Source organism: Diplotaxodon limnothrissa, linkage group LG4 (genome assembly GCF_057381915.1).
Source record: "Diplotaxodon limnothrissa isolate DT_005_m linkage group LG4, D_limnothrissa_male_GT1.1, whole genome shotgun sequence".
Taxonomy (NCBI): domain Eukaryota; kingdom Metazoa; phylum Chordata; class Actinopteri; order Cichliformes; family Cichlidae; genus Diplotaxodon; species Diplotaxodon limnothrissa.
In genome coordinates this window covers 27,758,509-27,775,676 of record NC_140599.1, presented here as the reverse complement: position 1 = coordinate 27,775,676, position 17,168 = coordinate 27,758,509, and the positions used below count along the sequence as shown (strand labels likewise).

Here is a 17,168-nt window from a genome sequence, read left to right as displayed (position 1 = left end):
GCTGCACCCGATAGCACCATTTTGCCCTTAGGATGGTAATCCATACAACCTAAGCAAATAATAAATGTGAAATTTCACAAAGAACCAGAGATTCTCGCCACCCCAGCAAAAGACTATTTCATATGCTTCCATTAGTGATACAGTACCATGTGCTGGCTAAGAATGAGAATGAGCTTTTACCCTCTGGCCATTAGGCTGCTAAATGAGACGGTGACTTTAGCCCACCTCGACCACTACCTACCTACCCTCTACACATCTATTCATCTACACTCGACTATAGTTGCCCTACTAGTTATAAAAAAAACCCCAAACCAAAACATTTATTGTTTTCCAGTCTCTATTTGTGTTTTCCTCTTATTTATGCACAGTCAGACTTTAATATCCCTTTGTGTAGGGATTTGGTTTTCTCATTGCACTTGCATAATTGTGTGTGACAAAATAAACCTAATCTTGAATCCCCTGAGTGAGTTAGGTACATTTCTATGCTTAATGATTCATAAAAGAAATGGAAATGGTCAGGTACAAGGATTGGACTGAAGAAGAAACTGAGAAAGTTTTTGAAACACTTTTAGAAGGCTTGTAGAACTATTGCTCAAGACTGCTTTAAAAAATTAACCTGGATCCTTGGAAGCAAAATCTAAAGAAATGAGGGGTGGCTCAAGAGTTTTGTACAGTACCATAATTCCACTATTTCTGAAAGCAACATGTAACACAAGTACTGAAATTCAAATGCAATCATTTCTTGTTACTTTTGATTAGCATGTAATTACTGTGGCAAACACTGAATCATTTTCTGCAAGACAGCAGGGTGTTACTTCACAGCTTTTTATTCTCCTAGTTTGTAGAGCAAATTTTACTCACGCCTAGCTGTGTTGATACAGGGATCACTATTAATCCTACCGCCTGTGTGACATCACAGCTTCACTAATCCTACATTCAGGTAAATATAATACAATAGAAGCAAATAATAAACATTCAACATTTTGTAACAGCTAAAACTGCATATAATGTTAGGCCAATTGTAAAGTTTACCAATTTTGAAATAAGCCAGAAGTTAAGATATAAACCTGCACCTGCATGTGGCTGTGAACAATTAAATTACAAGTGGGATAAAGTATCTAACCCGTTTTCCTAATATATGAAAACACAGTAAATTCAAACAATATATTGTTTATGTAAGGGTTGTAATTTTGTAATGTAGTGGTTGACATATTTGTCAGGCTTACCTTTTGACGTGTATGTGCATTTTGTGTTTCCATGTTCAGACTGCTTGTAGGGGAGAGCTGCCTTTTGTTTTGTGATCCTGTTATGGTTATAGGTTGTATATTTTGTTTCCTTTGGAGTTAGGTAAGTTTCTTTTATTTTCGTATCAGGGATGTTTTGTTTGTCATGTTGCCCTTGTACCCTCAGTCTGAACCAGAACTTTAACACTAGCAGACCATAAACCTTTGTTTTTTTTTTGTTTTTTAAAATAATACCATTTTGACTCCTCCTTCATTGTTTTAACTTTATGTTAGTCCCCAACCCCTGGACTAGCCTGGGGACATAACAAAGCCAGGATATTGAAATGCTGAATGCAAAGCAGTTGAAAGCAGTACTGGGTAACAATTTGGATACTTGTAGTGATGACAGCAATATGTAGATAGAAGAGAAGTATATCATATTGCATGAACTGCATACTGTAGATATGTGAAAAAATATCCTGTGTGCTTCAAAACAGGAAGTGTTGACTAACTTGATAGCAGATAAGTTGTTGCAGAATATAGTTTCCAAAACACACATCACAGTGAAACTGTGTGCATGATCATAGCTAATTCATTATTAAAGTATTGCATAAAATCAAGTGACTATAGGCTTATTTTCTATTTCTTTGTGCAGGGATTTGATTTTCTTGCAATGCCTCCATAACAAAATCATTTTATTATTTTTCTTCGTATGAATAGAGTTGGGAGAAAACAAACAAAAACAATTAGCTCCTTGCTGAAGAGTGTATGAGTGAATGTTTATTGCAATTTCAATTTTCTGTTTTAAGTCAGATCTTAATAAGCAAAAAATATATATACATTTTTCAAAGGAACACACAAGTGACACACAAAAGTTGCTTGAATATTTGTGTCTTCAACTTAACCGCTAACAACTTTAGAAGATGTGAAAAAATGCAAACATCCTGAGAGAACCACGAATGTAAAACCAAAATGTACGTCACATTTCAGAGAGGCTAAAAAGGTGTGGCACAGTGGTGGTCAGTAGAGAACTGAATCAAATCAGACTTACATTTACAAAAGCAAAGGTACAACAGAGCACAGAATAAGTTATATATTTTACAAAAGAAAAATATATATATAAAAAATCCCCAAAAGCACCAAAATAGAAGAAAATCTTTATAGAATTATGTTATAAGATTATTGAAGTGGCAATTTCTTTTTTGCATTTAACCTTCTAAGACCCAAACTTTTTCATAGCATGCATTTTTAATTGCTCTTTGCTATTTGGGCTGATTGGGACCCGATGAATGTAAAAACAAAGAATTATGTGATTTTATTTTTTACCTGATTTTTGTTTCTGGGAAAAATGAGATCCACATATGAGGACATTCACTTTAAATTTTGATAGAACAGTGGAACTATAATGTCCTCGTAAGTGGATATCAGGACCTTGTAGAGCAAAATTTAGTATTTTGGTCTAGAAAACCAAAATGTGATGTCCACATATGTGGACGTTCAGGTCCTAGGAGGTTTAAATACAACGTACATCCCAGACGTCACTATAAACTAGATCTGCAGTAGCTGCATTCTTGCAGTTTCGTTGCTGCTACTGTTATAACTGACTATTAGGAAAAAGGAGAAGTGGTAATGGGTGTACAGAAATATTCATCTTAAAAAATATTGCAGTGGTGGACACAATACCACAAAAATGAGAAACCACAGTAACAACCAATCTCCTTTTCTTAAATGCACATTTAGTATTTTAGAATACACCAGAAGTGAAACAGTGTAGAAACAGAATGACTAAGAACACAGCCATCTGTTCTTTATAACAAAACATTTTGTTTTGTTTTTTCCTTTTATATTATGTACAATCATTACATCAAGTTCTTGACCACATTAACTGCTTTTTCAGCTACAGTAGCTGGTCACATGACAGTGTACAGTATGTTCATTTGCAATCCATTTCTGTGCTGCTACATTCCCTCTTTGTCGTTGACCCCTGAGATTTTCCTCTTGGCCATTAGTCGTTAGTTTCCCCGATATGTTACATTGGTAAAGGTGGAGGTAGCTCCTTTGTACAAAGGATTGTTAGCCTATGAAAATAAAACAGTGGTGTTTACTTCAGCTCCATGGTGATATGTAACATTGCCATATGCAGGCTAGACTAGAGGGCAGATATATTCTGTTATTACAGTGTATTGGCATTACTTTACTTGTATTTAGAAAATCACTTTTCAAAACAAAGTTACAAACAAAGTAAGTGCTGAACAATAATAAAAGCAAGTAAAAAATGAATATCATGGAAACAATTTAAAATTCAAAAGAATAAATAAAAAGAAAAAAAAAAACCCTATACATATTCATGTTTGGGTCTTAAAATTGAAAAAAGATTTGTTAAAAGCACTAGAGGTTATAGAAAGCCAAACGATATTGCTTTTGTTGTACTCTGGTGTTTCAATGGAGTTATTTCTCACCGTATCCCATTTGGCTTTGGCTCTCTCCTCCTCAAACTTGGCAAACTCTCTGCGATCTTTGATTGTGACCAGCAGCTTCCATATGAGCAGGCCAACAAGGCCCAGTAGCAGAATGGCTCCAGCCACTGACATCAGCACCACCAAGATGTCAGCACCAGGCTGGCACTCTGACAGACATGAGAGAGGGAGAAACTGAGCTAATTCACAGTTTTTGGCACCATGTTTGCTAAGAAATGTAGTGCAATCAGAAGTTAAGCAATCAATGCAATCTGGTGAGAGACATTTCACAATTATTTGAAGCATCAATGCAATGTGTCTGAGTTTCTGTGGTGTGGGAGAGTGTGGATGTGGGTAACTGGCTGATCATGTGTTCTTTAGATAATAACACATTACAAGATGCACACACTGTTCCCCTGTTGCTATGGCTGTCCAGAAAAACAGACTGAAATGGAACTCAAGCACACACTATTCTCCCCTAATAATGTGCCTAAATTATAACGCTCAGTTCTCTGGCAGTTTAAGAATCCCATAAATGCACACAAACTTTCACAGTACCTGGTTCTTTCACGACGCTCAGAATGGATTTGCCGGCAACATCTACATAATACTGGAAGTGCTGCACGCAGTCGTTCTCATCTTTGTACGAGCAGTTTACTCCATTGCGTTTTTCCGCTTGTGTGGGACGAGATCGTGTGAAGATGAAGAACAAGGTAATACATTGTTTTAAGGTATGTTTATGAGACTAAAGTATCGAGCAGTCCACAATACTCTTTGACCACAATGTTTTCATGAGGCCTCCAAATACTTTTAATTTTATTATGCTCATATGATCTGAAGCAGAAATACAACATTACCACAACAGGCCAGGATAGCAGCAATAAAGAGATTAGAAATGGTGGAGTTCTCACCCAGGTTATCCACTACTTCAATTTCATCGGTGCACATTCTATTACAACTGTTGTCTTTGATGTACTGTCCTCTCTTGAAGTGCAGACAATCGACACACTCCCTGCAAAAACAGTAAGTGGTTCACTTCGTATGCATTCAGCGGACATCACACATTACATCTCTTATACATGATAGCGTCTGCACTAAAAAATATGTAGGAGTAGTTTGTGTTATGAAATGTGGAAAACGTAAGCAAACGTGAGTTATTTGCAGAACATTATTTTGCCAACAACAGGTAGGGCCCTGAGAAGCCAAGTATGCTGTCTACACATAGGGATGATTTGATAATTGTTCAATAAGTTGATCAATCACTTACCCTAAAATTAAACAAGATATCTCACTAATCCAGTGAAATTGTTTTTAGGGTTAATCAATTTGTCCAAGGAAAATGTGTCTACATTTGGTTGAAAATTACAAGTTCTCATATGATTTTTCTGTTGTTTTTTCATCTCTGATTAACTCACTTTTTTAGCGTGCAGGCATCAGGGCAGGTGGGGCATTTCTCACAGGTGGCTCCGTAGGCACCAGGCTGAGTGCAAAGGCAAACTCCACAATCACAGATACCCCGGCTGCTGCACAGGAAACCACTGCTGGACATGCAGGTGTCTGTGCGCGTGGTGCAGTTGCAGTTTTCTCCTTTCCATCCTGCGTCACACTTGCACACCCCACAATCACATTTCCCGTGACCTGAAAGAATGAAAAAGAATGAAAAGCTAATTCTTTGTGGCAGCATGGTGATGCAGTGTCTAACATGGTAGAGGCACAGCAAAAAGATCCTGGGATTAAATATAGGTTTCAGCCTGACTGGCTAGACCTAGGTAGGTTCATTTAGGTCAAGGTGTGACTGTAAGGTGTGCACGTTTCTGTAAAAAGACAGTGTCATTTGTGGTATAAAGTGAGTTTTTGGTTAGACTATAAAAGTGCTCAAATTTATTCTGTAATACTTGAAATCAAAAATATACAGTTTAAGTGCACAACTACAAGAGGGACACAAACCTACAAAATACTACTTGCATAAATATAAATGAATCTGTGTGCACATTTGTCTGTGTGTATACTTACCTAATTAGTGTGCTTAGATAGGATGAGTGTTATTCTTCATGAAATGAATGCAAGGTCACTGTAATGTTCTTTGAAGGAAGTGGAATTAGAGAGTGAGTGTTTGAGAGAGAGATAAACCTTTATTAGACCCACTCGTGGGAAATTTGTTAGAAAAATGACCAGAACTAGCATGAAACAGTAGTACATGCAGAATCCAATTGCTAAAACTTCAGTTAAAAATTACGAGAAAATAAAGATGAAATAAGAAAGAAGCTCAGAAATGAGCAGAGCTGCTGTAACAGGCTGCTGCACATGGGGGGCCCCAGAAGTAAAGAGTGTATGTACTATGTTTTAAGTGATGTGGTTTTATTGCTTAATTGTTTTAGGTCTATATTTAGGTCTTCATTGTCATTCATTGTAAAAAATGATAACTTTGCCTCCTTTGTCATGACCTTTGCTTGAACTGTTTTGTTTAAATAATAAAAAAGACTAGTCAGCGTTTGAAAACAATCATCTGTTTCAGATTTCTTCCCACATCATTCTAATCTTCCCTTGAAAATGCTGCTGTGTTAAGCAATAACTTGGTAGCTGTTTTTGCATCTGAATTACTCAGCAATGGGAGTCACGCATTTCCCTTAATCATCCCCACTGTGAGAAGGGCAGAAAATGTTCTATTGTGAAAGTACAGTTTAATGATTCCTGATCCCATCGGGCAAGCAGGCACACACAGAGTGACACAAACATCCTCAGATGTTGTGAAGCACAGAAAGCATGGAAATACCCAGTCATTTTAGGAAGCTGTCATCCATTTCCTGAGAAGATTGGTTGGTGAGCTTTTCTTCCTGCATTACTGTGCAACACCCCACATCAGCACATTACACCACCTTGGATATTATTGCAGAGCTCCAGCGACAACAGGGTAGGAAACTAAACTGGCATTGGATGATTATGAGCCAAGCGAGTGAGTCACAGTCCATCTGGATCAGACAGGGGGAGTGACTAGTGCTGAAAGATCACAGAAGGTGTAAGGGTAACTAATTCCAGAGCTCAAAACAAATCAACAAAGCTTCGACAAACAATTCCACCGTGTTCACCCTGTCAGCTGAGGCTTTTCTTTTTAAAATGTGTTTTAAGCAGGGCCGTCCGTGTTAATGGTTAACAATTTCACATATAAAGCCCGGCGGTGGAGTTGTTGTGTAATCTTTCTCAGTAACTCTGTCAACAACATAAGAGCTGAGATATGTATAAAGGCTTTGGAAACAAGAAAAATGCTTTGAGTCACAAGTTAGTTTTTGTTTTTCTCTACACAACACTTAATAGGAGTCAGTATTTGTGCTGCTTTCATTAACTGAAAGATGATTCACAAACATGAAAAGGGGTTTTTAGTTTTACATCATGCTCATTTCTTTGTGAGCAAGCACAATAATTCAGTCAATTAAACAAATCCCAGAGCACAGGTTAATAGTGGGGCCACGATAACAGGACAAGGACAGGGACAAAGACAGAGTACTAAAACATAACCTTACATTGTTGGAGAACAAGCGGAAACAGAATCTAGTAACGTGTACTGATGAGGAAAGGTAAAAAAACAAAAATCAGCAGAGGAATGCAAACTTTGCTGTAGTCTCCTCCCTCCTATTTGTGCTCCCTGGGGCTGTGCTTGCTGGCTCCTGTTCTTGAGCCCTGAAACAGCTTCATATCAGTAGGAGATCTGCACACCCACAGGGAACGTCACAGAGATTTAACTTTTTTTATGCCCTGTGTCGTGGTAGCTTCAACTAAGATGCAGACAAGGGACACTCATGCTTTAAATACCACTTCTGCACACTGCGGTTTAGCACTAATGCTCTATAGACTGACTTACACCAGTGCTGGCTTTGTGTCTGCAAAAGTTAATCTTCCTTAAGAAAGAACCTGTGTGAGCATTTGCCTTGTTGACACAAGTATGTCACATTTGGATATCAGCTTGGCAATGTATGTTTATTTCAGGTAAAACTTGATTCCAGAGGATGCATGCCTAATTTGGGGCTTTCGTGTCATATTTCTGCACTTTACTGAAAATTACAGTGGACTACTAACTGTCTCCAATTTCAATAATATACTTTAAAAAATGTGGGTGACTGACTAACATCTCTAAAATGGATTTTTCTTACACGTCCTGTAATGAAAGCTGACAGGATCTTTCAGGCTAACTTATTGTGTCTGAATGCACTTTCTTATAGCTCCATGAAGTTTGCTTGTAAGTACGTGATTCATGGTATTCGCGTCCTCATTACCGTAGAAAGAAGAGGTACCTCAGTAACACAAGTCCGTGTACTTGACATGTTTACTCCAAAGTTTGAGTAAACACAGAATGAGTACTAACCCTAATAGGAAAAGTTTCCTTATTTCTTTTAAAGAGCAGTTTCCTGTTCTACTATTAGTCATACTCCTTCTTACCAATCATAGAGCCAAAATGCTGCAACAATAAATTACTCAAGGACAAAGCTTACTAAAGTTTTATTATTGTAATTGAGTAACTCTGTAGTGAGTTGCACCAACTTGCATTTGGGAATGATAGAGATAGCAATTGCATATCACAAAAACATAGCAGTAAATGGGTGTGTTCTCTGACTGGCCTTCTACAGAGCACAGACATAATATTTGCAGGTCTGACAAAGCGTTGGTCATTTGATAAGTATGATTGCTTATGTTTAATAATTTTGTACTAATTTACATGTCTGTTATAAGCAAGAAAAGACTGTCTTAATGATGGCACAGGCACTTTAAGTAGCCTAGTTTTTTGGCTTATCTACCTATGTAATAGGAAAACTATGTAAACCAACTGAGATATGTTTATATACAAAGAGAGAAAGGAAGAAAGCATACAACAAAGCCTCAGAGCAAGGAAAGAAAAGGGAAGAGAAACTTCATTTTTCCTGCTCTTAGTGAAGAAAACAGCTTTTAATATGATATAATATTATCTTGTGTATCTTTAGTGCCCTGCAGGTAGTTCAATGCCCATGATTTGATATTTTCAAAAGCTGATTGAGTGAAGGGGGATTTTGTGTAAATCCCCAAATCAGCATGGAAACATAACCGCAAAACTAAGAAAATATGCTTGATGTTTTAATAACCTGGACATTTTTGCAAAGTCTCTAGAATTTCTCTAGATCCTTACTACAGACTTTTTAAATGTCATGATTTTAGAATAATATACTTGCACATACCACTGCAGGTTTACTTTGATTTCAGTTTGTGCATCAGGTTTTGTGCTATTGCAAAATGTTAAACTGATGGTTTAAGATTTGACAATAAAAAAAAAACAACAACGACAATTTACTCACCAGAACACAGAGCTCCTTTAAAGCGCAGACAATTGAAGTCATCGCATTGACAGTACTTTCCCCACACCTGACCAAACCCTCTTGTATGACACGAGCACTGTCCACACAGACAGTTGCCTCTTCCACTGCAGATTGGGCCCTCTGGTTCCCGGATGCAGTTGGCATTATCAGATGGACTGTAGTCTTCAAGTGAGCACTCACAATGCGGGCCCAGCCGACCTGGGTGACACTGACAAACACCACAGCTGAAGGTCCCATTGCCGTTGCTACAGAGGGGGCTGTTGGCTTGTGCCTTTGCCTCACACTCACAACCACAGGCAAAATCCACCGTAACCTCAAGGGCATCTTTGAAGCCAAGAGGTTTGATGGTAAAGGTGCGACTCTTCTCCTTAGGACAGCTCCGCAACTGAGCCTCAACACTGAATGACACCTGAAGAGGAAGAAATGCCTCTTTGATAGTCTGTGTAGAAATACTGGATGCATACTGAAGATTCCTGAACCGTTACTTACTGTGTCTCCAATCTTGAGGCCAGTACAGGACTTAATTCCGGGGATGACCTCTCCATTTAGACAAGTGGCGTTGAAAGAAAGATTTAACTCCTCTGGGACATTCAACAGCTCCAGCTCCACTTTAGACCGAATTTTCTGCTCAGATTAAAGGTATAAATCACATATTGGTTCTAGTGTACCTTTACAGATCAAATAGACAACATTATTTTGCAAATTCTACTTGTCTTTCCAACCTCAAAAACTCCTTACCGCATATGCCTGCTCAATTAGGTGAATAACATTCCCAGAATCACCAGACAGAGTTCCCACGGTTGTGCCTGGAATAAGCTTACTGTATTCCTGGCAATAGAGACATGGTGGTAAGATAGTGAAAGTTTTTTACAATAGTAAATTTATCATGTGACACAAGCAGTCCATTTTCCTTACATCGTAAATTGGTATCACTTCGTTGGTCACAGCAAAAACTAAATTTATGTTGTTTGCGGTCATTTTTTCCGTTAATAGCCCCAAAGAGGGATAGTCCTGGAAGACACCAGAAGAACATAGTTTGGAAAAGCAGCACTTTGTCCAAAAACATTTAAAATTATGCATTTAACTGTCTCTCTTTACCAGCACTGTAGATTTGTTGTAAAGATTGTCACTATCAAGGTGACACTCTCCATCATTCGGTTGGACAACACCAGCTATGCGCGCATCCAGAGCAATATGAGTTTTGGCATCAGTGGTAAACACCAGAAGATGTGACGCATCCGGACGCCAGCCAATCTTATCCTAATTATGATGGATACACAAATATAATATAAAATATAATATAAAAAGTTAAATATACCATAAAAAAAAGATAAAGCATACAGCAAATGTATAATTAAGTTGAAAAAACTACCAATATGTGTTAAAAAAAACTCAAAAGGAGCTGATAATAGAAAAGTATATGTTTAGAGACTTATGTGTATATAACATCAGCTAATAGGAAAAGAAAACATTCTTTTTCTTTTCCATAGGGTCATACTGTGTTGCAAAATCTCTGAGGACGTGTATCTGTAGTTGACATATTTATGCTATTTATACCTTGCACACCACCGCCTGCATGACAGCATCAAATCCACCCTCTGGAGCATCCCTGTTTCTCGATATCTGCTGTTTCCTCACCTCCTCAGTGAAACGAGATACCTTCTCTGTCAGTGACAGCACATTCTTGAAACTGAACTGAGCCTGGCATTGTACACCAATCCTGTTTATATTAAGCGTGAGATAGTGGGAAAGTGAATCAGTGAAAAAGGAAAATCAATTTCAAGTTGCTAAACACATCTGGTAGAAAAATCTCCACCAGAGCTCCTTATCTACTTTAAACCTAACAACAGCCTGCATCATACCTACCCATAGCACGGATTACTGATTGCCTGTGAAGGAAAAGTGTACATGTATGGGGACATAGTCTTGTCCACAAAGGCCCCAAACCCCATATGCAGGTTGCTTGTTTTTTTGCCCATGGCTGCAGCAAGATCATTGCCCAAGGTGACGAGGCGAGCCAAGTCATCGTTCATTGAATATGAGAGATCCATCAGATAGTAGAGGTCCACGGGATAATCCTCCACCTGTTTCACAGACACAGTGAAACGTTTGGCATCACCTGAGGGGAACAAGAAGAGGACCACAGGGTTGGACAAGGGACAGAGGATAAAACTGATTAACTACACAGCACAATTAACTCAAAAGGTGTCTACTACCAGGAGAAAAAGATGTAATATTAATATCAGTTTACATCCGTCATGCTATTTCTACATGTAGAACAATAATAATGACTCTTTATGGCTGGTTGCATAATGGTGCTGTTGCATGTATCTCCTGATCTTTATACAGATGATATCTGGTTGGGTGTTAACATACCTAGTCTTAGAGTCATCTGGAGTTTTTGAGGCTTGATCTGAGTAACATCTTTAGCTGTTCCTGATGCCTTGTCACTAAGCGGCACATCCTGCTGAATAGTGAGGGTGCTGGAGGGAAACTCCAGTGACGCTGCGCTGCATCCTTCTTTCAGTAGATTCTCTTTTAGGTCACAGCGAGATTTGCCAGATGCCCCTTTCCCAAACTCCTGAAACAATCACAGCCATTCTGTTGGGCCTTTTGCATTCATTAGTTAATTTAATGTATATAATACAACAGTAAGTGGCTCCATAGTGTAGTGGTTTATACATTTTCTTAACAAACAAAAGAACCCCAGTCTCCAGACATTATGATGAATCCCTTTAGGCATCTGGATGTTAACCCCCCCCCAACAACAAAAACAAAAAACAACAACAAGAAAATTGCCAAACAAATAACCAATATCTGTGGAGGTGCCTGTCCTGGCTATTTGGACGCAGCAGGACAATTTTCTCTTAATTATGCTTGAGAGCCTAGGGTGTATATCTGTGTTGACTAGGTACCATGAAAAAGCTTTAGAGGGTGATGGAATGAAGCAAGCTGGTGGGGAATGAGATTTCAGTTCTAACTTGCTTCACTGAGGAGTGAGGGGGAGGAGTGAGTAGAAACCGTGTCTATGTGTGTGTTTTTACCTCCTGAGAACACCATGCACAGCTCGGGTGAACAGCCAGACACTGTTGACATGTTGTGACCCCTCGTGATGTGCATACATTGGAATCTGTGAAAATGACACCCAGAAAAATGTAAAAATACATGCAATACTATAGAGTATAGTGTCTTTCTAACTTTCCAACCAGTTTGTTGACTGGTTTTACACGAAGTAGCACTAAGATGCTACTTAGCTCTTTTCAGATACTATAAGATTCTAAGTGTTTGATACAGTCTAAGAGGATATAATTAAATTCTTCAAATTGAGTTGAATGTGTAAAAAGTTAGAAGAATAATGAAGTCCACTCCCTTTTCAGTGCATTCTCTTGTGAGGCCTTTGGGTGTGGCTGATTGTAGATTAACACTGAAACACGGTCAGCAGTGACAAGTTTGTTAAATGTGAGCTAAAGTAAATGATCTGAGAGAATAAGCATTATATAAAAACATGACCTAAGTTCATTCAGTTCATAAATAAGTGCCAATAAGTAATTATAGTCAGACATAGTCAAAGATCATCTCATGTAAATGCACTTGCTTACTACACTCACCTGATTGTATGTTGCTTTTCATTCACAAAACTTAAGTTCATTCATTGATTGGCTTTGTTTTGTAACAAGCAAAAATGATCATCAGTGAAATCAAAAGTTAGTGTGAGTGCTAAGGTATTTAAGTTGAACTGATGACAAGTGAAAAGAAAAGAAAAGAAAAGAAAAGAAAAAAATATTAGTTAAGTTGAAATAATGAGCGTTATAATGTGGAGTACAGAGAAGCCAGAGCAGGTCACCTTCCAATGGGACACACATCCCGACTATTTTCACTCCCTTATAAGGAGAGGTGGCGAAAGCTACGAGGAAGCAGCGCAATTACAGATCCTAAACAGCAGCGCCTATCTAGTTAAGATATTCAGCTGCGGTTTTATTTTTCCTTTTCAGAAAATTGTAGGTTATTAAATAACTGTGATCACACGCACATGTATCGACTTTATGCTTTCAGAGACATGAGACAAAAATACACATCGGCAGGTGAAAAAAAATAGCCTAAGGCTGAATAAAATATTATTCATTAAACCATCTTACCGCAGACGTTTGATGCTGTGGACAAAAGGAGAACCAGTATAGCTAGACGGTCTGTTAAAGTCCCCATGACTGGACAGCAAATGAACCGGGATCTGAAGTGAGTCGTATGTGTCTGTGCAACTTCACGCTTCCTCATTCTGCATGTTAGGTCATAACCCACCGCCTAATACTGTAACAAACTCCCATCCACAGTGTGTACAGTATTTGTCCCGTGACATGTTTAGACTGCTCTCTTAGTTGTTTGATAACCATCGGTGCTGATGGATTACTTGCAGGGTTACAAGAGCAACGAGTGTCGTCAGAAATCAAGCACACAAATCCTTCTTCATTTCGCAGAAGTAGAGAAAGTGACTCATCGGACTGAAATTAGGAGTCTTTGTACCTTCTAGAGACATTTCTTAAGCAGGTCTGCAGAACTCTGAAAGCTGTGGCTCAAACAAGTGATGAAATGAAACCGTGATTAGATTTTGAGAACATCAGCGGTTTGGCAACGCTTCATAAGAAATAAATACATTTTTAGTTAAATATTGCTTTTGGTGGAAATGATATGAGGGACGTCAAAGAGAATTCCATCAACAGAATAAAATAGCTCTTCACTGTCGTTGTACACGTGCAACAAAATTGCGCTAATCACTAGATTATTATACTCTAAGAATGGTCAACTTTTGCAAAAATGCCTATAAAAAAGAGTTCCCACCAGAATGAATGCATTATTTTATCACTTGCGAGTGTGAGCTTACAACATAGACTACAAATGCCTATTAGTCAGAAACCTGAACTGCAGTGGCAGACTACAAGTTTAAGCTTTACTCATTAGAGCCCTGTGATTAAATAGAGCTTGTACGGTGGCTTGCTGTGAAAACCTCAGCTGGTGATTTGTGTTGCTTTGCATGTCAAATCAAATCAAATCACTTTTATTGTCACATCACATGTGCAGGTACACGGGTACAGCACATGCGAGTGAAATTCTTGTGTGCGAGCTTCACAAGCAACAGAGTTGTGCAAAATACAATAACATAAACAGGCAAAATATACGAATGGCTAAATCTGAAACTAATAAATATATGTACAATATATAATAGTATATGCAAAAAAACAAACAAAACAAAACTGCTTAAAGTGGCTGTTAAATCCTGTTAAATGTTATTCGCTTTGCATGCCTTCATGCCCTCTACTGGACCGACAGGAGTACAGCATATAACAGTCGCCTCAAAATGTGAAATGTGTTCTGGCAAAACTAGAAACACATGACATATCATGTGGGGTTCTATAAGATTTTATAGAATCCCTAAAAGAGAAAATAGAGTAAATGGCGATAGATTAACAGCAATAAGTAAGTGGCAACTACTTGCAGGCCTTTCCTGATTTTGTTTTAATGTCTGGCTTTGCTTCAAGCTATTATTAAAAGTTCACTAGAGACTTGAGTTTCACAGCTTCATGCCACGGAAGACCTCCTTCGATTCCAGTAAATGTTGGAGCACTTGGACATGTGCCAGCTTCTATAACAATTGAACAAGTAAGTTACTTAAATAAATACATTTTAAAAATGAGGAAGAAATTGGATAAACAATTTCCTACAGAAATCAACCCTGGGAAGTCTGTGGTGGCAGCGGTGTGTTTATGTATGGTCGTGCTTGTAGAAGCAGACAATGCTTCTTATCTGAACATTTGTCCATTTATTGAATCTTTATCCCTGTGTCCCGTTCTTAATCTCTGTCTGGTTGCTAAGATACTGCTATCAGTGTCCAAGAATTGCCACTAGAAGAAATGACAGAAATAGAGAAATGAGTAGAAAAGCTATAATAGTTAACTGTTCTACTGGTATTAAGCTGTGGGTGTGGGTGCAGTGTGCAGGTAATACACTGCAGGCAATGAAAACCAAACTTCAGTATTGACTGATTTGGATCTATTGGCTCTAGAGCCATCTGTGGAGATTTCACCCACAGATGAGTGACATATTGGGATGAGCATAGCGCCAGTTGTCCTGAATAAAAAGCTGCCGACTGGGTCAGATGGCAGCCAATTAAGACTGAACAAGAAGCAAGGAGTGGAGCAGGAGGAAGAAAGGGGGTGGAGGGGTTCTGACCTATGTTACAGATCTATCTGGAGCCCTTTAAGCTTTTCGCTGAGTCTGAAATGCTGTCACACTGGACCAATATCCAAACACAATCACACTCGGGCAAAATCAGCTTTTGGTTAACTGCACTCAGCTTACCATTTCCTGCTTTCGTGGGTTTAGCTGGCAGGTGGGAAGGTCAAATCGGGGATATGAGCTTTTAAGGTGTATTTCAGGTGTGTGGTCAGCCAGCTTATGAAATGCGCCCCACAGTCACTGACGTGGGAAAATGTGTATATGCGTTATGAAGTTTTGCTATCTGATCTTCCTCCTACACTAGCTCCTCCGGCTCTGCGGCTTACACTTGCCTCCCGGGGGATGATAGCTTATATGTGAAAAAAGTAAAAATAAATAAAAAAACATTCAACTGAGAACACACGAGGGGTGGACAAATGGAAAGGGGGATTTTCTGTTGTTGTTTTTTAAAGACTTCAGAACCGTGGGAACTCTAATGTTGCCTGCTGTTACATATAGAGACAGCTGAGGGAAAAAAGGGCTTGAAGATGACAAAGTGGCTGAACATTGAGAGTAAACAGGCAGAAATGACGAGGCACATCATGGTAGCCTGCTTACTGAGATGTGGGGTTATGACTAAGTGGAAATGAGGTTAATGGGTGGCATCTGAGAGCATGAGATGTCTGCACAGGAGAGGAAATTCTTAAATTAAATTTATAAGTTCTGCAAACTGTGTCTTAAATAAACAGCAGACAACACACATTCTTAGAGAGTCTAATATCCACTTGTATATAAACTAAAGAAGTCACTATCTTCTTAAAAATAACTTTAATGATTGTTTTGTGTAAAGTCTGTATCCATGTCATTTACGTCAATGTATAATTATTATAATATAATCATGTGTAACTGTGAGTCCTATAGGTGTTTAGCTCCTCCAGGTTTTCTGTGCAAGTGGTGTAAATCCACTGTTATTAATGACAGGCAAAGGGAGCTGCAGCTTGCAGTATGTGCGAGCAAGCTCTCATGAGCCAAGCAATGATGAGAAATAAACCACCCGAGACAGTCCTGTACTGTTATATGTATTGTTGCCTTGTTTTATGTTGTGCTTTGATTTGCCAAACACTTTGTTAGGTGCACCTATCAACTGATCATTAAGGCAAATGTCTAACTGGCCAAACACATAGGAGCCAATAACATTTAGACATTTAAGCATGGCCAAGAAAACCTGCTGAATTCCAACTGAGCATCAGAACGGGGATTCAGGTGAATTTAAACGAAATTGGGAAAATTTGCCTTGCCTGAATAGTTTGGATTTATGCTGCAATTGTTGGTGGTGTAATGGTGTGAGAAACATTTTATTTGCACATGTTGGACCCTTTAGCCTTGAGTATTGTTGCTGACGTCTCTGCATCTGACTTCACTCCAACATATACATTTTCCAGTAGCTGCTTCTGGCAGGATAACATACATTCCCACAAAGTTCAAATCATCTAAAACTGGTTTCTTGAATATGATATATGACAGTGCATTCAAAGTACTCAAATACTCTCCACAGTCACCAGCTCTTAATCCAATAGAGCAGCCAGCATATCTTCAGCAACTCTGTGAAGCTACCTTGTCAATATGGAGTGGTGTAACATTTGGAAGATATTTTCTTGGTGCACTCTGGGTGGCTGACAAGATTTAAATTTCTGAATGTACCTGAGTATTGCTGACAAACACTCCTTTATAACCAGCATGTACCCACCTTTTGATGGGTGCAAGATAACATGCTATGTCACAAAATCAACTCAGACTGGTTTCCTGGACATGACAATGAGGTACTTAAATTATTCAAATCATCATCTCCACAGTCACCAGATTTCAAGCGATTCATGGCATGGATATGCAACTGAGAACTGCGGCTCCATAACATAGAGGTTAGCACATTTGGCTATCACATA

At 38.6% G+C, this 17,168-nt stretch overlaps 1 protein-coding gene across 2 annotated transcripts; it reads right to left on the bottom strand.

Annotated features, from left to right (window-relative positions):
* Positions 1-3,183: 3,183 nt before the first annotated feature.
* Positions 3,184-13,290, bottom strand: itgb3a (integrin beta 3a). 2 transcript variants are annotated; one of them, XM_085352745.1, is made up of 15 exons: positions 13,155-13,290; positions 12,063-12,148; positions 11,395-11,599; positions 10,885-11,137; positions 10,576-10,738; positions 10,117-10,278; positions 9,934-10,029; positions 9,757-9,846; positions 9,508-9,642; positions 8,998-9,427; positions 5,095-5,317; positions 4,591-4,691; positions 4,238-4,354; positions 3,683-3,849; positions 3,184-3,301 (listed from the first exon to the last, which is right to left on the bottom strand). In XM_085352745.1, exons 1-15 carry the CDS (start codon positions 13,288-13,290, stop codon positions 3,236-3,238), a joined length of 2,430 nt encoding a protein of 809 aa, XP_085208871.1. In that variant the 3' UTR covers positions 3,184-3,235. The 2 variants fall into 2 exon arrangements, with proteins under 2 accessions (XP_085208871.1, XP_085208873.1); XM_085352747.1 differs by having other exon boundaries at positions 12,063-12,157; positions 13,155-13,228.
* Between the last annotated feature and the right edge of the window lie 3,878 nt (positions 13,291-17,168).